Source organism: Amblyomma mixtum, chromosome 5, assembly GCF_055824585.1.
Source record: "Amblyomma mixtum isolate Tamu chromosome 5, ASM5582458v1, whole genome shotgun sequence".
Taxonomy (NCBI): domain Eukaryota; kingdom Metazoa; phylum Arthropoda; class Arachnida; order Ixodida; family Ixodidae; genus Amblyomma; species Amblyomma mixtum.
Window position 1 is genome coordinate 81,661,171 of NC_143016.1, and position 22,929 is coordinate 81,684,099.

The 22,929-nt window shown below is 45.8% G+C and overlaps 1 protein-coding gene across 1 annotated transcript; it reads left to right on the plus strand.

The window, feature by feature from the left end:
* Nucleotides 1–324: 324 nt before the first annotated feature.
* Su(Tpl) (Suppressor of Triplolethal) lies at nucleotides 325–22,267 on the plus strand. Its single transcript, XM_089545278.1, has 12 exons — nucleotides 325–482; nucleotides 1,594–1,641; nucleotides 6,622–6,860; nucleotides 8,133–8,167; nucleotides 8,870–9,026; nucleotides 9,145–9,215; nucleotides 9,367–9,523; nucleotides 10,653–10,746; nucleotides 11,602–11,848; nucleotides 13,527–13,593; nucleotides 15,876–16,047; nucleotides 17,725–22,267. The coding sequence occupies exons 1-12, from the start codon at nucleotides 351–353 to the stop codon at nucleotides 17,884–17,886; spliced, it is 1,581 nt and encodes a 526-aa protein (XP_089401404.1). The 5' UTR covers nucleotides 325–350; the 3' UTR covers nucleotides 17,887–22,267.
* Nucleotides 22,268–22,929: the final 662 nt, after the last annotated feature.

A 22,929-nucleotide genomic window follows, 5' to 3' on the forward strand; every position in this document is an offset into this window, starting at 1 on the left:
TTTTGTCTTAAGAACTTTTGCTTCCAAAGTTTTGTTTGTGAATTTTTTTACCTCAAATAAAATAATAGTGACATCCATGAGGCTCATGGGTAAAAAGGGGGTCTGAGAACGAACAGTTTCGGTTCATTTGAATTCTTTACTTCTCACAGCAAAGGTTTCAAACTCTATGCTGTAAACAAGAAATATTATTGCCATTGTCAAGACGTAACTATTTACTGTGACGTACCGAGCTTGGACAGCATTTTTGCTGAGAAGCTGGCCCAGACAAGGGAATGCGCTTGTGACGTCAAAGTTGCGCGCAGGACCGCGCGTTGCATCACGGGATCAGATGTTCAGCGAGAAAGGCCAAAATGGCGGCACTAGTAGAAGGCAGTCAGTATGGTCTGTCTTCACAGGGGAATTACTCGAAAAATAAAACGCTTATATTCGTGAAACTCACAGATTCGGCGCTGAGATCCATTGAGGAATATTTAAAGTACAAGGTCAGTACATCTTTTTTGCATTCCTACCTTGTTTTGTTGTCCAGATGTAGCTGTGGACGGCGAAACAGCTGTTGTTGGAGCCGATTATTTGTGCTAGCAAGTGGCGTTCTTGGCTATTTGTGACGATTTAATCTACTTGTCATGCGAGCTGCGACCGGTAGAGCAGCTCTTTTAATATTGCATTCAACAGTACGTTCGCGTGCGCCTCCACTTACGCTCTGACGTTGCTCGCTTGTCTCCTTTTCAGTCGGGCTCTTGTCTCGCCTTACGCCACCTAAAAATATCCGCAAAAAGTTTTGTCCTTCTAGCATGTCGTGTTGCGTCCATTTCATTTTTGGTCACGACAAGCGCTATCTTGTTTAGGCTTTAATCTCGTTGCTGCTTAAACCTGACCTGAGAATGCGGGTTTTTGCTTCGCCCGTGGCAGTCGAGGACCCTCAATTGCCTGAGCGCTGAGCAGACGCTGCAGGCTTACCACGTATTGGGTTTTGACTTGGCGCACTGCTGTTTTGGACTGCGTTAATGTTGTCTCCACATCTGACCGTTCGAGTGCCTGCGCCGGGATGTGGCACAGGTGCTTCGGCGAACTGTCTGAACCAGAAGCCGCCGTAACCTCCTTTTCGGGAATCGAAGGCAGAGCGAGCGCTGCCTTTACGCACTTGGGACATTTTTGTTGTTGTCGGCGCGTCGAGACAGCAGGTGCTTCAGTCTTTTTTATTTTTCATCTTGCGATAACTGTTCTCGCTTTTGTGGCCTGATCTTCACCGCGGCGGTATATGCAATTCGGGGCTGATAGAGGCTCGATAAGATTGCCTCACGTGAGAACTCTGGCAGCCGTCATCGAGCACCACCGTCAACACGGCTGCATCCTGCCACCGTTACCCGTGCATGCATTTTGCGCCGACGTCGTTGCGTATCCTGCAAACTGATCCGCCGTGGCTTTCGATGCGTGCGTGTTGGCGCCGGTGCTTTCCGGTGTCTGGTTCTTAGCGCGTCGGCGACTGCTGCTCCAGCTACCAGCGCTGGTTTACATTTCCGGCAGCGGTTGCTTGTCACTGTGCTGCTGCCATGACATGTTAACTGATTTTCTTCGTGTCGATTCTTTCCACAGAGCGGATGCGCGCAGAAGCCGTCGATACAGTTCGAAGGAAACCAAGGGGTGAGTGAGAGCTGTGTGACGCTCGTCGACGGTGTATACACATCGCGTCGTCTCTGCTAATTTCGATGCACTGCACGGTGCCCGCTCGCGAGGGAAACCAGTGGCGAACATCATAAACAAAGCCCCCGGCCGTCCTGCTGGCCGCTCCTCCTTGGTCGGGCTTGCTGGGAAGTGACCCCAGAAGGGCTGAGTGCGGGTAATGGCAGGGGATAAGGTCTGGATAAGACCAACAGCAGCACGACGACGAAGGGAGGGGGGGTTCCTGATAGAGAGAGAGTTGCTTCAAAGCTCTTTGCATCGCCAGAGTTCATTTGACGCTGGGCAGTTTTGGATTTTCGCCGCTGCTGCTACGGCCTTGACAAGGGACAGGTTTCGTTCAAGGACGCTGCGCTTTTTCCAGGCGCTGAGCGCGGCTAGCGAAGCAGTGGCGCTGGCCCCATCAGCTCCTTGAGAAGCGGGCTCGATCGTTTTCAGCCGAGCAGGGAGGGCCGGGCGAGAGGGGGAGACCCGGCCACTAAACGATTATCAACAGGCGTCCGTCCGTCCCTCCCTGTGTGTGTGTGTGTGTGTGGCGGAGGACCGCGTGAGCGCGCGCGTCGTCCATGTCGTCGTCCGCGCGAGAGATGAAAAGGCGCAGTGCCGCCGCCGCCGAACCAGCCCCGTCGAAGCCGTCGGACCGGCGCGTTCAGCGCACCCGGCTGGTGCGCGCGCGTGCCTGTGTGTGCGTGTGTACGAAATGGGGCCAAATTCCTAACCTACTTGGGCGAGCGCGCGCGCGAGACGGCGTCGTCTTCCTTGTTGCAGTCGCCCGGCAACAGGAGCGGGCCTGCTTCCCCCTGTTTTCTCTTTCTGCAGTGCGTCCTCTCCCCCGCCTTCCTTCCACACCTGAATCATTTTCGTTGAGTCACTGAGGAACTAGGGGCCGGGCCTGCAAGAGCTGCCAGTGCCAGAAGCGCCGCCCATAGCTTGTGCGCACTCTGTTACGGCTGATGGCGCTACCTGCTCCAGCTGAAAGCAAGAGGAGTTCCACTGAAGCTTAGGATATGTGCCTGCCTTTCATTGTGGCCATGTGTATTCTTAAATAAACAAAAACTGCCCCTTCGGTGGCTCAGTGGCTATGGTCCACGTTTGCTGACCCGAAAGACACTGGCTCAATCCCGGCTGCAGCAGTCGAATTTCGATGGAGGCGAAATTCTAGAGGCCCGTGTATTGTGCGATGTGAGCGCACGTTAAAGAAGCCCAGGTAGTCAAAATGTCCAGAGCCCTTGACTACGGCGTCTCTCATAGCCTGAGTTGCTTTGGGACGCTAAACCCCATTAACCAACCAAATAAACAAAAACTGCCCAGTTAATGTTCCAGCATCAAAATAAATTGTTCTGCATCTCGGTTTGACTTGTCTCGGTAGCTTGTATGAACGAATGGTTTTGAGAATTAATGAGCAGTTTTCTACCTCAAAATATCTGAACTACGCGTGTCTTGGGGGAATCGTACATTAAGAAACAACGAGCATTTGGACCGAGCGAGTGCTCTTCAAGGCATGGCTGTGAAATTGGAGCGCTCGGATTTTCTGTGCATGTCTTACAAATGTATCCGCTTTCTGTCAAGTATGATACGATGTTGATCTGTCACAAGACCATGCTCGAACAGGACGTCATTGTTTCATTATATTCTTGCAGTAATGCAAAAGAATGATTTTTAATTTACTTCAGTCATCGTGTGTATAAAATAAATGATTTATGCTTTCGTTGATGTGGTTTCCACTTGGGGATACATGGTTGGATACTGCCTTTTGTGTGTAGGTTCAGTATGAAAGGGGACAGTTGGTCTGCACAAAATGGATTCTATTGTTGCTTCTACTGTGAAGATCAAAAATGTCTCATAGCGTTGTCTGTCCCAAAGATGGCTATTGACAGCAAAGGAACAAATATGCTTTTCGTTCATACCTGTGAAGCTATCATAGGTTGAATGCAGATGATACATTCTCTTTCATGTTGGAGCTATCTGTACTTGAAACATATAGCCTTCAGTTATTGATATGTTGCAGTCAACTTGTGCTTTGAAGTGTGGTTAATAAAATATGATGCCCATGCCATCAAGAAGGGTATAGACAGGTGTCTACTACTTCACTTCTAACTGCTGCAGTGTAGACATTTTGCTTTTCATGATATGAGAAAAAATCGTTCACTAATAGAATTTAATCAAGGGTGCCTCTGTAAGCAAGCAGGAAATGCTGATAGCAAGTGGAGCACCCCATTATATCTTTCCCCGCAGGTATTTTAGCTCCCTATTACTTACCATTTCCAGTGCACCAAAGCAGCAACCTGTAGCTTCAAGCTTCCACACGCTAATTGCTATGCCTTTTGTCAAGTGGTTTGTGCTTTGGGATGTTTTGCTTTGTTCATGTGTATTGCGAGGTGTTTTAAACTTGAGCTAAGGTCAGGAGTGTTTGCCTTCTTGTCATCCATCAGAGTTTCCGCGATATGTGTCATAGCTTTTTGCAGTGGTCCAAGTTAACGGAGTGCAGAGATTGTAGCTAACTTGACTTGAGTTTAAGCTAGTTGGTTGTTACATGGCATAGCTGAAGAAATAAGGATGACAGCACCAAGAGACAGAACAGGCGTCAGCTACCAGCTGATGGATAGTGAGTACATCAGGCAAACAGGACAGAGCTATGACTGATGGGGCGAGGCATCGTAGGATGCAGGTGGAAAATGGATATGGCATCTGCCTGGCTGTACACTGCAAAAGCTGCAAATGGTTTCCAACCTTTGGAAACACAAGAATTATTGAAAGCGCGAAATATAAAACAAAGAGAAATCAGCATTTTTATCATGAAAACGAGGCCCACATGCGTGAGTACGCCATCCTTGTTACTTGCCGATAAAGAGTTCGCTTTTTATAACGAGTGGTCAGCTGTGTTTTAATCACCTGCCTCGCGAACTTCTGAGCATTTTTTCATGTGCATCTTATCCTCCCAGCTGGCATACTCACTGTATTTTTTAAAAATTCTTTGTTTTTGTGTGTTCCATATGGGGTTAAGAGGGATTTTTTTCCCAGAAAATAAATTAAGTTGGTAGTAGTTGGTATATGGCCTGTATCTAAGTGTCTCCATCCTCGTTTTTTGTGCCGCGTCTCAATTTTTCGGTGTAGCTGCATCGTTCTCTGCTTGTTTATTTGGTAGGAGTTCTGGTTGTCTTTTTCTATTTTTATAACTCATTTTGCTACCCTTTTCAAGGCAGTAAAATGATTAATCTAAGGCAGTAACGCTGCTCATTAATTACCACTGTAATGCAGGCCAGGAATATTAAGTTTCCCTCGCACTGTCGTTTCTTGTTGGTCGATGTATCATGAAGGTTCTGTCAGCAAAATGTGTAAAGCTTCGCAAGGTTGCATTAGATTAAAATATGCACTTCTGGTACCAAGCTTCAACTCTTATTTTTCTGTGTGCAGAGCAAGTACCTGTCAGCTGCAGATTTTGCTATTGCTGACATTGTTATATTGGTATGGTGCATCAGCTCCAGATTCCTGGAGACGTGTGACAGAGGGGTGGAGGAGGAGGAGGAGATGCGTGCATAGATAGCAGAGCAACCAGCCAGCGCGATTGCATTGTGATGTGCGGCCGTGGCCTGCAGGCTGTTTGCACTCACCTGTATTGTGGGGCAGTCAGTGCACTCTGTGTAGGGGAGCGAACTGTGAATTTTTTCCAAGGTGCAGTGTGCAGTCCTATGCAGCAGAATGGCAGAGACTTGTGAGGTGTATAGCATAGTGAATGTTGATGTTCTGTCAGAGCGTTTCATTCTCTTTGCAGAAAATCCTTTCTGCTATGTCTTGGTGATAACTTACAGCAACCTCATATTATTTCCCTCTTTCATTTATAAACCTAAATGTAAGCATTGTGGGTGTATAATTGTATGTTGGCAGTACTCATCTGTGGGCTGGAAGCTTGAAGGCTAACGAAAAGGCTTGAAATTAAATTGAGGTCGGTGCAGCAAGCTGTGAAAGCAGAATGATAGGGTTGACAGAAAGAGATAAGAAGGCATAGTGGCTTAAGGAACAGGTGCAAGTTAATGATAAACTACCTGAAACCAACAAAAAATGGACATAGGCAGGACATGTAATGCGGAGAGTAGATAACTAGCGGTCTCTTAGGGTAATGGAGTAGAGTCCAAAAGAAGGCAAACATAGCAGCATTGGGCAGAGAGTCAGCTGGGCGGATGAGATTGTGGTTAGTGGCCTCAGCTGGCATAAAACAGTGTTTATTGGATATTAATGGGAGTGGCCTTTACCCTGCAATGTGCATAGTTTGGATGATGACAAAGATGATGGTGAATCATTGCATACATTGTCTGTTTATGAACCTGAGCTTTGTTTGTTCTGCCCCCCCTGTACCTCACAGCATGCTGTAAAACTATGGCTGTTAAGTTCCTAAATGATCTTCTTCAATATAAATTCGGTTCATTAAAAGGTTATTACAAATGTAACAAGCATGCTGCTAGAATAGAATTAAGCAAATTTCCATGCTCAGCTTGGCAAGAGCACTCACAAAAGGCACTGATGTGATACGAGGGAAAACTTGAGTAACCTTTATCTGTGCCTAACTTCAACAGTTCTGTTTATCTCTGATTTCATGGGAAATATGTGAAATCTTTGGAGAACTTCTGTGGTGCTCCTGAAAAGGCTTATCATGCCCCTTGCAGATTAGATATTTTGCTGCTTCAAAAAACATGCCTGATCATTTGGTGGGCATGTGTTTGTGTGCTATCACAGTGTTGTGTTGTTTGGTTGTTCGCTTCTTATGGTGAGCTGACTAATTCAAGTGAACATGTTTGGTTAAGGCGTGTTTTGGCAAAGGTCACCTTGAACTTTTTTTTTCATGTTGCCCCTGTTTTATCGTGTTCAGGGAACTTGGTTGAATAGCTCGCGTCGCTCCTGGCCACTGCTCGCGAGGTATTCTAAGCCTCCCATGGCTGTGCCGTGCAGGTGATAACGGTCCCCCGCCCATCGCAAGGGGGCCAGCAGCAGCGCTTTGGCTTTGGGGTGTCGACATTGGAGAAGGATGCACCACAGGGCAGCTTCGAGTGCGTCCAGCAGATGGGCCAGAGGGCCCTCGAGTCCCTCGGCTGCCTCCTGCACAAGATGCAGATCCATGCCAGCGAGGACAGCTATGAGAAGACGCGCGTCAAAATGGCTGTCGTGGAACAGGAGAGCAAAAAGAACTGGTGCGTGCATGCCCTGCCCATCCTCCATCCCCTCTCTTTCATCTCTGTGGTGGTGATAGGGGTCTGGTGAAATATGTTTGGTTGTTCCAATGCTGTAAAATATGTCAGAGCACCCGAATTCCTATGCTGTTATCAAGTGGCATCAAATTTAAGGGTCACATTTTCTTTTTTAACACATGCATTTGAGTTTATTTCCCAGAACAAGCCACTTTAAAAGATTTGAGGAAGGCGGATTAAAAATTGCATCAGAGCAGCTTGACTGTGCTTCCTGTCATCAACCTTCTGTGGCTCTGCAGCCAAAGCTAGACAGGAGAAGGAAGGAGACAGACCTTTGTCTCCGTGCCATGGGGAGTGGGTTGTTCATTGTTCGGTCGATTGCAGAGGGCTGAAGTGGGCAAGTGAGGAGAGGGTGCTTGACTGCATTTAGAGACTTGTAGCTGGCCATTAGTAATATCGATGTCAATCCCTAGAGCTTCGGAAATGCGATTATCCTCGCCGCTGTGGCTCAACAGATTTGGCCCATTTCTCTTGCCATTCGAAAACTGTGTGCCTGTGGGGTGTGCAAAATGATGTCTGTCAAGTTGCGACAGTCCATGATGATGTGCCACTTCAGAGTTGCTGCCCCGCCCGTGTTAAGGTGTTTCCCACTCCTTGGCACTTTGCTGCTCCAACATGCGTAAAGCAGCAATTGTCACGTGGCAAATCACCACGGAATGTCACAATTTAATGGACGTCACTTTGCGCTCTCTGCCGGCGTGTGGGGTTTCCAAAATTCTAAAAACTGACATGGTTATTACTAATAGCTGGCTACAAATCTCTAAATGCAATAGTTAACTATTATAATTCAGTAAATCACTCTACTGGTTACCATGATTTGCCTTCCTTGTCTCTATGAACAAGTTGTCATAGTGGCAGTACATTGCGCTATCCTGTTTCTAAAGGACATTCTAGTGTTAAGATTAGGGAGAGGTGGCCGCATAGTGTTGTTCTGTGCCTGAACTATATACAATGGGATGCGATCTTCTGATGTTAAACTGCGTTCTGTCTTGCATGGCAGAGATGAGTATTGTTGCAGTTCATTGCATTCAGTGGCATAGCATTCAGCATGCTGAAGCACATCATTATATTTTGCAGTTCATAGCTTACCAGATCTTGTGCTTGTCTTAAACAGTGAACAGTTAATCAGTTTAGCTGTTATTTGGTCACATGCAGTGGCTCACTCCTTTTTACTTTGGAGTTCTCTTACATATGGCCTTTCTGTTTGTCCCACAGCACCAAGGTGATCAAAGTGACGTCACCGTGTGTAGGTAAGTCAGTTTGGTTTGAAATCGATGAATGCACTGACCAGTCTTACTGTTGGACTGGCTTGAAACCAGAACAGATAAAACGAAACTGTAGATGCATTTCACATGCTGTTGCTTGAGACTAACACGAGTTCAAAGCTTAACGGTTGCTGAAAACTTCAAGTACAGCTCATTTATGCTGCTGGTAGTTCATTTTAGCCTGTTTATGCAGTAAGAGCGTGATGGAAATCTCTTCTTTTTCATCTGTGTTTTAAGTATTGTATGTAAGGTTGTGGAAGGTCAGATATTGTCTTCTGCAGCATTGCTATCAAGTACTGGCTCTATTATGTTTGGCATGTGCATGTCTTTGATGGAAACCTGCTGGTAATTGATGAATTTAGTTAAAATAAAGGCAGTAATAGTAGAACAGTAGAAAGGTCTTTGTTAATGGTCTGTCTGCCTTATCTGGCTTCATGTGGAATTGATGACACTCTGTATGTGCTTCTTGGTTAGTGGTAAGGAAATGAATGATTGCACTGCAACTTTCCTAGTGCAGTGTTTTACCTAACCTGAATATCCTTCGAAATATTTTAACCACCCTCGTGGCTATCAGTAATGTCAGTCTTGTGTGCATTTTCGCTGCACAAAGCTCCCTAGCTCCCAGGTCACATTGTTTATTAAGTTTTGGCTTGTGCGGACAGGTGTGGAATTATTTGCTTCCTGCAGGACGCAAGGTGAAGGTGAAGCGGCCGCAGCTCTCGGTGCCTCCTCGGCAGCCCTCGTCGTCACCTCCTCGCACTACCTTTGGGAAGCCCATCGGCCAGAACCACAACTCCGTGTCCACAAATGAAAGCCGCTCGGGAATCGTTCGTCGATCCTACAGGTTTGTCTGGCTTGTGCTTTCGGGCTTTCTTGAGTCACTGTGAACGCGTAGCATCTCCACCTGTGTTCAGAATGAGCTCTTCGATATTGTACCTCTCCTCTCTCGTTGCACCACACAGGGAGAGAGTCATCCACCTGCTCGCCTTGCGGCCATACAAGAAACCGGAGCTCCTAGCACGTTTGATGAAAGGTGGGTGTGCCCTTGGTTCAAGCTCTCAGCCGTGTTGCAGTCATGAGTTACATGGGTGGTTAAGTGTCGTTAGTAGCACTGTTCATCTTCTCGGTGTATTCTTGGAGTTCAAAGTTTCACTAGGCCCCATGCTGTGTTCCTGCATGTGCAGAGGGCATTAAGGAGCAGGACCGCAAGGGCTTGTCAGCAGTGCTGAGCCAAGTTGCAGTGCTGAAGGACAACTCGTACTGCTTAGCGAGGCATGCCTGGAACCAAGTGTGTGACGACTGGCCCTACTACACCCCTGAGGAGCAGGAGTTGGTCAAGAGGTGGGTGCATGGCTTTCCTTGTTCAGCTTTGCCAGCTTGACATACAGGGTGTGACTGGGGAGGCATGCAGCTCTTAAGTGGCTCGAGAGTGAATGTAAGCGAGCTTGCTTTGCAGATTGGATGCCAAATTTTTGGTTGCGTGTTTTGTTATTTGGAATGGTATGTGAGGCATTAATGTACGTGGATAATCACATGGAGTTTACTTTGGTGAATAAATTTAATTGAATTTGTTCTCTCAGGTTGTTTCAGTATTAAGTACCGAATACTAGTGGCATTGTTGTCAAAGTTCATTTTAGGCCATGTGGGACGTTAAAAAAAATTGTGATTTAATTGCTGCTTTTCATTTTAATTCTACCTATATGTGGTGCTCTCCTTTGTGCTCTTATCAGGGCACCTAAACAAGCAGTTTATTTTGTGATGTGTGGGACATGCAAACATAGCCATTAGCACCCAGTGATTAAAAGCCTTGAGAGCAGGGTGATGTAGCAGCTGTGGTAACTCAGTGGTTATGGTGCTCAGCTGCTGACCCGAAAGGCGCGGGTTCGATCTCGGCTGCGGCTGTCGAATTTCAATGGAGGCGAAATCCTAGAGGCCCGTGTACTGTGCGATGTCAGTGCACATTAAAGAACCTCAGGTGGTCGAAATTTCCAGAGCCGTTCACTAAGGCGTCCCTGATAGCCTGATTCACTTTGGGACGTTAAAGTCCCATAAACCATAAGCAGGGTGATGTGAAGTCACTCTTAATTTCCTGCAACTTCATTGACATTATGCACCTTAGTAAATTTTTGATATAATAAAGTTTCTGAGGAGGTGTCTCACAAATGCAGTACTACATGAAATACGTTTTGAAAGCTCTTCAAAGTCTCCTGCATGTCATGACCTCTGAAAAAAGGTTTGCCATTTTCTGACATTCGTGCTTTGTAGCAGCTTCCAGGTGTGGGCATATTTACTGCCGGTGTCTTGCATTGTTGTATAATTCCATATTTTCTCCACTGTGCGAAATTTTTCGTGCTGGCCTGCCATGAAAGTTTTTATGAAAGCCATGAGGATGATCATTAGCTGGAAGATCACCAGTGTTGTGTGTTGGGTGGCACGTGGGTTTTGCTGACGCTGATTCTGGTCCTTGCAGAATGCGTCCACACAACTTGACCCCTCCGAGCGAAAACGGTCACCACTCACCTCCAGCCCACAACCCCACATCACGTACTTCACCCAATGTACAGGTGCGTGTGCGCCACTTTTGAGGGAGCTGTGGGCAGCAGGTGCGGGTCAGAGCCTGACTGGTAATAATGACTCGCAGAACAGTGTGGTGTGATGCTTGATTGCTAAATTGGTCATCAGTTACCCCTCCTGAAAGCCACTCTCTTTCTGGCCTGGAAGGGTAATTGTAGATTTGCAGGCACAAAGCAGGTGAGCAGGTACTTGTGCCATCTGCAGTTGTTCTGCATCATGTGTCCTTTTAAGAGCGTTAGCTCTTACTCATCACGTTTCAAGATTTTTATGGGGTCTGCTACCACCCTGAGATCACAGCGCCATCTGTGGCAGCAACTACTCATCACGTTTTGAGATTTCGTGGGGTCTGCTACCACCCTGAGATCACAGCGCCATCTGTGGCAGCAACTACTCATCACGTTTTGAGATTTCGTGGGGTCTGCTACCACCCTGAGATCACAGCACCATCTGTGCAGCAACTATAAAACAGCACATCTCGCATTGAGACTTGTAGTGCCATCTACTATAGCATTGTAGAAACAACCACCTGGAAGTGAAATGTGTGTGATTGCGTTTATCATATGGGGAAATAAACGTACAAATTCGTATTCCCATTGGCGTACCTCCCTTTAATCTCATTCATATCAATTCTAGTAAACCAAACAGCCAAGGTGCTCGTTACTTCTTCCAGGCTGTGGCGGCCTGTTTAGTGCTTGCATGCATTATTGATAATTCTGAGCCGTGGAAGAATCTGCTCATTTCGTTTGCCAGCCCTTCTAACTGTCATTGCATGCAAGAAATTCCAGCAGGGGAAGTCGACGGGGTTAACGATCATAGCGGTTGTCCTTTGTTTGCTTTGGATGCAGAAACGGGAGCCCTGCCCCGAGCCTCCATCATCCGTTCCTGGAAGCAAACGCCAGCGGATCAGCCTGTGTTCCAACGGTGCTGCACCGCCACGGCCGCCGCATTCGCGGGTTCTAACAGAATCCACGTCTGGCAACCAGCCGTGTCGCACGCAGCCCCCCAATCCAGAGCCCGTCACAAACGTGCCCTTCACCTGCCATTCCAGCCCCGGATCGTCACCAGACTCGAGAGACTCTGGAGACCTGCAAGGTGCGTACACGGGATGCTGGCATGAAGGTGCTCTTCGGGCAGAGAGTTCAGAATGTGCGACTGTTGCTCCTCCACAGTCACTGTTAGTCACTGCTAACCAGCAGAAGGAAAGATCAACGCATGTAGGTGTACAAGGAGGACTAGCTGGTGCACAATAGGTGTTCTGTAGCACAGGTCGAAGAGGGCTGTTCTGGAAGCATTGATGTAGCGTTGTCGATTTACTTTGACCAAAGTTCATGTACTTTGCTATTTTGCCAGATCAGCTGACCAGACTTCCACTGACAGTATTGCACTCACATTGTCTGCAACAATGGTTGTGAGAACTCGCAGAGAGGCTTACAAGTCCATCCTACTTTTCTATGCATTGGGCTCGCCACATATGTGGAGCAGGGCACTGCACCATGGTGCAAGCAAGAAATGTGACTGCATTGTAGGGGGTGTGGTTACTAGTCATCATCATCATCATCAGTACTGAAATGTTTTTGATGCTGTTGAACATCTGGATGGAGAGCAAAATTTAAAACTTCCAAGTAAATTGAAAAAGTTAGCTGTGATTTAACTACTTTTGAATCTGGTTACAGAGCGAAAGCTGTGGTGTATCGGGCAACTAAACGCAGCTTGGCGTCTGTAACGTTGAGTGCGTCCTGGCTAACTTTGAGCTTTTGTAATTTACACGCTCATAATTAAATTATTCATGAACGCCTCATGACTTGAAGATACGTTTCTAAGACATTTGTACATTCACTAGACGTGCGCCATCTTCTGGACCATCGCTGTACATTGTGTATTGGGGGGTTTCAGTGGGTGCCGCATGATGGTGTTAAAACTGCACGCCATGTGTGAAGGAAATTCACCGGAAACATACTTTGCTACTCACTTAATTGGGATATCTGTAATTTACATGCGCATAACTAAAATATTCATACACGCCTCAGAACATATCTCGAAGATACGTTTCTTAGATGTGTGCGTTCATTAGACGCGTCTTCATTCACTTCCAAAAGTCAGAACAGTCGTGGCAGAGTGGAAGCGTCCCCGTCTCGCATGCCGGAGGTCCTGGTTCGATTCCCACCTAGACCACATTTTTGTTGTTTTTTTATTAATTGAGGCCGCTTCAAAGTAATACCTGCGCCATAACATGACCTTCAAGGTTTGTACGCGAGAGGTGGGGCTTTCACTCCAAAAAATTTTTTTTACCGGTGCTAAACATTATCGGAGTGCTTTTTAAAAAACTGAGTGGCTACATTTTGCATCCTATCATTTCTTTGTTGGGCTGACAGTATAAACAAGCAAGGAAGCTACTGTATTGTACTCACATTTTTATGAAATTGTAAAGTGCCTATTAAAACAGTCCGAGTCATTGGTCATCAAAGATGGCAAAGCCACACTGTGCTTTGCAGTCCTCACCTGCTCTTTTTGGTCCAAGTAATTTAACTTTACATCCCAGTTGTGATGTAATGAGTGTGCATACAGATTTCAAGCAGATTGATAATAGTGACTTGTCTTTAGTCTTATCAGAAAAATTTTTTAAAGATAACAAAGAAAAAAAATAAAAGTAACATAAGTGGTATTGCTTTGCTCTGCTATAGGAAAACCGTGTGTTCAGTTTTTATAAGCTGAGCTCAAGTCTTATTTTTCCTGTTTATGACCATGCACAAATTTCTCTTTTTCGTGGCAGCCACTAGCGTTCCATCAGCTACTCCATCTCCGCGGAATTCCACAAATCAAGTTCCAGACTATGTTACGTAAGTATGAATTTATGAAATGTCATAATTTTTTTTTATATATTTTGGCCTAAAGTGACTGGCTGCATACCAGCATACCTCTACTACGGGTGAAAAGCAAGGTGACGCGTCATTACCATGTAATTAGGGACATAATGATGCCAGGTGATCGAAATTTCCGGAGCCCTCCACTACGGCGTCTCTCATAGCCTTAGTCGCTTTGGGACGTTAAACCCCATAAACCAAACCAAACCATAGCTTAGCAGTTCCTGGTCCTTGGATAATCTGCACAGCTGTGGGGAAATAATTTGTACTGTTCGCAGTTTGGTTGTGTCGATGCTTTACATTCATCCTTGCTCGAAAAAGCTTAGGAAGAGTGAGATTCTTACTGTGGGTGCGATCACATTGGATTGACAGACAGGTCGTGTTTAAGGGGGGACGAGGGTCTTAAAACTAACTTTCTTATTTATGGCTAGAATCTTATGACATTTTGCACATAGATGCATTTTTCTCTTCTGATTCCAAATATGTAATCATAGTTGAGCTGGTGGTCTTAAATCTTAGAAAGTCTAGAATGCAATTAGGTAATTTCTTATGCGGCTTTAATGAACTTAATGCATTTTGTTGCTTTTAATCACATGAATTGATAGCCAGAGAGTTCCCATACCCGATGACATTCTTCGTTTTTCTCTAAAGGTATGTCACTGCGATATATTATGTCGAGAGTAAAAGTCACAGTATTTGACACTGCAGCTCGTTAAGCTAATTGTAAATTGCTATTTATACGTGGCCTAAACAAAAAAAAGTAAGAATGTCATCGGGTATGGGAATTCGCTGGCTATCAATTCATGTAATTAAAAGCAACAAAATGCACTGAGAAAGTTCATTAAAGCTGCGTAAGAAATTACCTAATTACACTCTAGAATTTAAGATAACTTTTGATCTAAGACCACCAGCTCAATTATGAATACATTTTTGGAATCAGAAGATAAAAACACATCTAACTTTCATGAGATTCGAGCCATAAATAAAAAGGTCAGTTTCAAGACCCTCGTTCCCCGTTAAACCAGCCAGTTCAATTGCTCGATATTATGCACATATATTTGGAGGTGAGTAGCTTCCTGCTCATCTGAATATCACTTTCTTGCACAGTAGTACAGTGGAACCTCGATTATACGTCCCCCGGTCATGCGACGACCCGCATTTTACGACGAATTTGTGCGGTCCCGGCAAAACCCCCATAGAGACAATGCATTAAAAACCTCGGTTATACGACGCAAATTTTAGAAGGACCCCGCTTCGTACGACGGCTAGCTCGTACCGTCCGTCAAAAAAGGTCGTCAGCAAACGCAGGCCGGGATGTACCGTATTTTCGCGATTCTAAGCACCCCCCCCTATTTTCGGAAAAAAATTTCTGAAAAAAAAAAAAAACTTTGCATGTGAATCTAAGCACCCCCGTTTTTGCGCGGAAGAGAGCGTTGCCGAGGCCGCCAAGTGCACTTGCTCTCTTTTTCGTCGAGCCTGTGCAGTCGGAGTCCCAAGGAGGCGCGGCCTGCGTGTTGTTGTGACTGAGAGAAGGATGAAAAGGAAAACAGATAAGTGGGCGAGGCCCGGCTCGCCCAAGCGAGGACAGCGGCGTCCACGGCACTTTTTGTAATGGAAGTAATGGATGCTTGTGCCCCACGATAAAACTTCCGACGAAGAGGAAGTGGACAACGATGCAGAGGTTTGCGCTCCCATTCCTAGTTACGCGGACGTGTTGCAGAGCGTCGACAACATCCGGCGCTTTGCTTGCGCGCGCGACGATGTTGGCGACCTACTGCCGGACGTGGCAGCCCTTGAAAGAAAGTTGATGCGCCGAGGTTGGGCAAAGGTGCAAAAAAAAAAAAAAAATACCGATTTTTTTTTAAACGGTAATAAAGATTTTTTTGCAAATCTGTTTCAAACAAATGCTGGGTTTTGTCTTTTTAAATCTGATTGGCGTACTTGCCGCGGGCTTGAAGCCGGTCAACAGTTTTCCGCGCAAGGCCGAGCGCCACTGGCCGCATTCTTTGATTTTCGATTATACGACACCCGGATTATACGACGGTTTCGCGCGGTCCCCTGAACGTCGTATAATCGAGGTTCCACTGTATATGCAGGTTGGCACACAAAAGGACAGTGCTGAGGGAACTGGTTCACTCTTTGTTTCTTCGGAGTGGGAATAGGTGCGGTTGAGACCACGGACTTGGTCCTGAATTGGGGTGTCATTTGTGACTACTAGTGCCCACTGCTAACGCTTTGCTCTGCCTGACCGTGTGCAGGAAGTATGTTGAAGTCACCAGTGAGGATCAGAGGGGCCGATACAAGGCTGACTTCAATGCTGAGTATGAGGAGTACAAGGCCCTCCATTCCACCGTAGAATCAGTATCCAAGAGGTTTTCTGACCTGGAAGACAACCTGCGGAACGCCCGGGAAGGAACAGAACAGTGGAATGTGAGTAATGCCAGAATGCTGTTTCTTTCTTTTTTTCTCCTTTTTTTTAGGGTGCGATAGACTGCCCGTTATGTATGTTGTTTGTTTTGCCCCTAATAGCAATAATTTTCACAACTTATTTTTTATTTGGGCCTTTTGGTCGTTCCTACATAGGCCAGACTGGCCGTTAAACGTTTTAATGAGCGCGCTTTAGAACACAGGCGATCCCTTAGCAGTGGCACTGGCAGCAATCTACCCTTGCACTGTAAGAGCTGCGACACCAAAAACTGTTCTCCTTACCTGGAAAAAACAAAGTTCCTTTCTAAGGCCAAAACAAAAACCGAAAGAGAAGTTATCGAGGCCTATTTCATTTCTAAAAGGGGTGATAAGTGTGTTAGTGCCCCTTCTTTATCTGTTTCAAGTCAAGAAATCAATTTCTTTGATGGACACATCCGAACTTTTCATGGGTCGTAATCACACGTGGTCTTGTTGAATCTGTCATTGCCGTTCGCACGTTGCTTCTGCTTGTCTCCTAGTTTGCTGTGATTGCCTTTATAAGCACCCTGCTTTTACAAAATAAGGTCAGTTGAAAGTCTGCGCTTTGTGTGTGTGTATTCGTGCCTTTCTTTTGTCCCGTCGTCTTCGCGCAGTTTTGTTTCGCTCTAAACATGAACCGACTAGCCCAACATCATGTCTTACTCCTTTTGGTGTGACTGATACAAAAGCTCTCCCTTTAACCATAATGTGAACAGCAAATACTTAATGCATGATTAAGCCAGTTTGTTACTCCACTTTCATATCTGGAGCATGTGAAAATATATGCTTTCTGTGTTGGGGCCGTGCTTTGAGGCAAAAAGAGAACAAGAGCAGATTTATCGGCGATTCTGGGGAGAGGGTGCTGAGTGTGGGACAGTATTGTTTGTAGTACATGTGCACTTTTGGAGCTTTCTTTGTGAAAAAAAAAGAAAATATGATGGTCGGTGGTGTGTTTACATTAAAAAAAAAAATTTGAGGCCCCCCCCCCCCCCCCCCCCCGCCCCTCGTTCCCCTGAAATCATTGCTGAAAACCTGAAAATACTCGACATTTGGTGTTTCATCATAAATATTTGCCGTTGTGGCACTGTTAACACTGAATATGGCTCTTGAATGGCAGTAAAGTAATAAATATAAATGCATAGAGCGTCTTGCGAAGTGAAGTAAATTGAACACCTCAAGCTACAGTGCGAAGCACTGTTCATGGTGTGTCATAGCACTAGTGATGAACTGCAGCCTACTAAGCCACTGTGTCATAGGTTCATTACACTGCAATGCCTGTCTTGGGCCCACAGTATGAGGCAGCACTTGTGTTGTGCCCTTCCTTGTTGGTGCCTTTTCTGCACTGCCATGTTTTGTGAGAAATGGTAAATTACTCATTTGGTGATGTTTTACAGTTCCATGTGCTGCAAAACAAAGTTGCATTAATGAGTTTGCTAAAACATGGCATTTTTGCACAAATGACCCTCAGTCCTTATAGAATGCCATTTCTGCATTGTGCGTGTTTTTTTTTTTTTTTTAGTGGAGACGTCAGTGCAAACTTTTCGTTAGTTTGTTCATAACTGTTTAACTGCACCGTTACATTTTTTCCTTAGTCGCTTTGGGACGTTAAACCCCATAAACCAACCAAAACCAACATTTTTTCCTCTTTCCTTTTTTTCTTAGCGTGTGAAGCAGCAGATTATGCGGGAATACGAGGAGAGCAAGCGTGATTCCCGGTACCAGCAGGCTCGGCGAAAGTTTCAGTACCTGCACGACAAGCTCGCGCACATCAAACGGCTGGTGATGGACTATGACGCGCGCAACCACAACCTTGCCAAGTCCTAACAGAACTCCTTGCCAATGTCCCAAGAGATGCCTCCCATCCTGTTGGAAAGGGAGAAATCCTCCCATTCCCGCTCCCCGACCCCAACCCCCCCCCCCCCCCGAGCCATTCTCCTGTGAAGACAAATCCATTCTCACAGACACCTAGCCATCCCCACAGCTGGCCCATCTTTGTTTTGTCGTCGAGCAGCGCAGCCCACGTATCTCCACATTCTGCCCTCCCTACCCCTTTCCCCCTTTTTATTTATTGAGTTTTTGGGCAGCTCGCCTGCTGTCCACAGGCCGCATACGGCCGACCGCTGTCTAGCTTACGTTCTGGTCTCTGTGCTGGGGGCCTCATTCCCTTCCTTTCTCCAGGGAGTGGGGACACACTCAGGGATCGGGGGAGAACGTTGGCTGCGCTGCTGCTGCTGCCGTAGTAGCGGTGGTGTGGATCCCCTCTCCATACAGCGCACACAGCTGATTGGTCAGCTGTGGGGATGGGCGCGTTTTTTTTTTTTTTTTTTCCTTGCCGCCATTTGTGCTTTCTCCGGGTGCGTGCGAGAGGGGTGCCTGGCCTCACATTCCAGCTTGGATGGCCGCTCCTCTCCCCATCCCATCACGTCTTCCCCCCCCATGTGGTCTGTCCTTTCCTCCCTTTCTTTCCCTGTTCTCTCTTTTCTTTTTGTCTTCATTGTGGTCTTTTGCCTGGACAGCATAGGTGACCACGTTTTCCTTTTTTTCCCTCTGCCTTCTTCCTCTTCCCTCCCCTTCCACCTTCTTTCCCTCTCACTTTCTCTTCCCATCGAGACTTCATTGGCTGACCTCTGAAAGAGAGCTGGAGGAAAGCACCACCTCGTAAGGCTATTTATGTTGACGACCGGATTACGGATCATGCCAGTTCGCAACGAACAGAATATGCGACAATATGCACCTGTTTATTAGCTGCCTTTTTCATTTTTTTTTGTACCTTTTTTGCCAGCCGCTCCTTTTTCTCCCTTCCTCTCTCATGTGTTCCTGCTATTAAGAGTATGTATGTGTGTACGTGCGTGACTCAAATTGCGGTGGATGGATTTAATCAGATGGCAGCGTGTCATTCTGTTTTCGTATCCCCTCTTCTGGGAGCTTGCCCTTCTGGCATTTAATTTGTTGCGCACCCGCCCCCAAAATGAGGGCTGCAGGCGTGCTTCTCGTCAGAAAAGTGGCGACAAAACGGGCCCACACAAAAGGAGCATTCTGGCTGGGCTCTAATGTCAAGCCAGATGCAGCAGTGCTTTTTGGCTCTCTGTTGTGTCGTCCGCTATTTTTTTATGTACTATATTTAAAAAAAAAAAAAGTTGTGTACTCAAATAAGCAAGAAAAAAAAGGTTTACAAATGCAAAACTACAAAAAAAAATATTTTTGGGGAGGGGTTCGAATTGCATCCTCTGAGCCTGTTTGCCGTGCATTATTTAGTTTTGCGTACAGCTAAGCATTCAAAGAATATGAAAGAGAGTATTACAAAAAAATGAAGTTGCATATAAATTCTTCGGTGTGCAGCACTGCAGAGTGTACGAAAATCTACGCAATGTTGTGTTCTGTGCTCACGCGAGTATTAAGCGTTTTAACAATCGTCTTGCTGGAAAGTGACATTCAGAGTGCGACCACACATCGCACACGATCAGGGTGTCTACCACACATCGGCGCTTTCAAATTCCCCGCCAGAGAGACAACATTGATGTCTGTGATGGAAGTCACTATAGTCTTGTACAACTAAAGCCTGTAGTAAAGCTCTGCCTACATCCATTACTGACACCCAGTGTTCATCCGCAATGCACGAATGGTCTGTTGTCATAGCTTTTCGTGTTACCTGAAAAAAACTAATAAGGGTGAATTTAAAAGCACAGTAATTTTAATGGTTTGTTAAATAGGGTGGAATATTGGAATTGTGATTGTTTACTGCTGTGATTGATTATTGGAGCAATGTAGTGTGATGCAGGTCATGGGCTAGTGTTGCCTGCTACCGTTTTTTAACTTGTATCCCACTACAGTGGCTTACATGTGTTAGCGAGCTTGTATGGCAGCTAGTGCCAGTCGGGTTATTTCCAGCTTGATTTTACCATGCGTTGAGCTGTAATATGTACCTTTTTTTGTGGTCAAGAAAAACTGCTCTAGAGGGCTGAAAAAATGCCATGTTTAATCATTCACACTGGCAAGTTGCAGACGTTTTGAGACCAGTCTCGATTAATTCATTGCTGTTCTAGAGCCTCGGAGTAGCGAGAAGCTGCAATGAATCAATCAAAATCGGTCAGGCAGTGTCTGCGACTAACTGGTAGGAATGCACCTTTACTTCAATGATAATGTCCTTTGTCAAAGCACTGGAACATTTTGGTGTAATGTGATCCAGACCATGATGCGCAGTGCTTAAAAAGCCTGTACTCACTGTTCCCATGTCATCGGGTGTGTCAAAGCTGGCGCGAACTGCGAACCATTAAGCCGTCGGTGCTTAAGGGGTGACCTTGGGCTTTGAAAAACACTTTTATTAATGAAGTCAGAGTTAAGAAATCTGAATGGAGCAGGTATTTTTGTGTGCCAATTCTAAATATGTCATTAATTTTATGTAAAACAAGTCCTTGTGCACTTATGCAATGTGTCACGTAATTTTTTGGAGAGAGCTTTCAAGTAATTTTGCTGGAGGGAATTTGCTGAATGCATGGCATTATTTCTTTGTGACATCAAGGAATGCATTAAGGGTAAAATTATTGTCCTGCCTATCACAGAAGTTGAGTTATGGGGTTCTGAAGTCACCACTTCAGAAACAGGAAGAAAAGTTTGTATCCCTGTTTCTATAGTCTCAACTTTTAAAATCCCTATAACTCAAATTCTATCCCCTTATTGCATTCCTTGATGTCAGTGGAAGCCAATGGCATCCACTTCAGCAAGTTCCCTGCAGTGAATGCTTTCTTCAAAAGACTTGCATAACATATTGTATGAGTGCACAAAGGCTTTTTTTACATTGAATTAAAAGGCATGTTAAGATTCAGCACACGAAATATCATGTTCCTGGAAGATTGCTTAGTTGTGATTTCAGTAATAAATTTTTTTTTTTTCAGACCAGGATCCCCTCTTAAGACTGAGTATGTGCTGATCTATGTTGCTGCTATGAATCAACCACCGAGAACCTTGTTGCCTCAGTTCTTGCTACCGCTTTGGTAATTTGCAGTTGGAGTACCAGTTACGGTGCAGATACATGCACAGAGTGGGAAGTTAGCCCCGTGAGTTGCCCGAAACATGAGTTAGATCTGTGCGCCGAAAATATATGTGCAATCCAAAGAAATTAATGGTCTTTAAACCCGTGATTACACATTGTCTCCTAGTGCAAATGCTACCTGCACCGCCCACAGTATTAAGCAGCCAAATTGTGTTTACACAAAATATGCATTTCGTTGCAAGTGGAGGGAGTGTGAGGAGGTTATGAAAGAAAAGTGCAATAACTGTCCCAGTGTTGGCGGGCACCTGAACCAACCATGCAATGATCCAGGCCACACGGGCCGTAGGTTGTGTCCCGCACTGCAAATCGAACTATTACTGTTATACGCAAGAACTCAATGATGCATTGCTCTTAATTCAATGGCAACTATGAGTTTCAGATGTGCTACGACATGATGCAATCAAAGCAGGGCCAGCAGTAATCAACTTTAGCGGGGAAAAAAAGATTTAATCATTATCTGTGATTGTATGTCTGCCACCTTGGGTGTACTGTGAAGGCAGTCGCCAGAGTTGTGCAGCATGTGTATGTGCAGCACCGATTCAGCACATCCTTAACCGCGGGAGCGGAATGCCACAGACCCCTGCATATGTCAGTGACAAAGGTCTTGCCACGATGTTTAGGCTAAATTTTTCTATGGGAGACTACTGCGGCACTTTTGCCCCCCAGAACCACTGAATGCCCCGATGTTTTCTCGGTTGGTAGACACCCTGATAATCAGTATATGCACCACCGCGAGACGAAACCGTGCAGCACTTGCGCTGACAAACGTTCCTCTCTCTTGAAACGTCGGCGCGTACTTAAGATGCCCAGCCCACCCAGAAACTGCTTTGTTCACTCCCATGGGTGCCCCTGGTGTTGACATGCTTGCAACATTGCAGCTGCGCACGTGGAGGGTTGGGGCATATGCATTTCGGACTGTGATGGATGGATGCGTTTTATGAGTTGCTGCCAAACGTTTTACACAGTTGAAAGTGCCATTGAACGAGTCTTCTGAGCAAGAGTGCTTACACATACGTACTACACGAACACGTTACATGCAAGTCTTCGTGTCTGAATAACAGGCCCTTCTGCATGCAAACTGGTTGGTGGGTTGCTGCAGCCCTGCTTTTTGAATGTGTGTGACATTCAGAGAAATATATCAAATGAGCATTGACATTACTGGTCTCTTGTCTTATTACTGGTCACTGAGTGGATGGAAGGCCCAGTGTTTAAAATGATGCATAGATGTTTGAAGCTCATCACAGTCAGCTACCCGATAATTATATCAACCGCCTAGTTGTGCATGATGCTCAACATGATGTGTGTGTCAGTGTAGCCTCAGATTCTCAACTGTGCATAGAACAGTCTATACTCAAGCACTTAATGCTTGTTTCCAACACAAGAAAAGACAATAAAACTTGCAGCTTTTGCATATGCAGCCTATAATGTTGCCATGCATATTAGTTTGTACTGAGTAGTACATAGTCTATGGATCTATGGCAGCATTCAACTCTGTGCCCAAAAGCTTGGGCTTGGAATGGCAGCATGGCAGTGTTAACGAAAATTGCTGAGGGACCTTGGCATATCAACTTCTGCCATACTTGCACGCTTGCGTTCCAGCGTCTCCAGTGCTGAAAATACCCTCCTCCTCACCCAGGACGCTATTTCCTGGCGTCTGATCCAAACGAACACTTTCCCTCATCTCCACAAACGTCACCTCATACAGCCAACACTGTACCCTGACACATGCCCATGGGTGCCAGGCCCGCCCAACACTCTTCCACACTTCGTGGGGATGCAGGGCAAAACCGATCCAATTACAGACGCTTTACACGTCA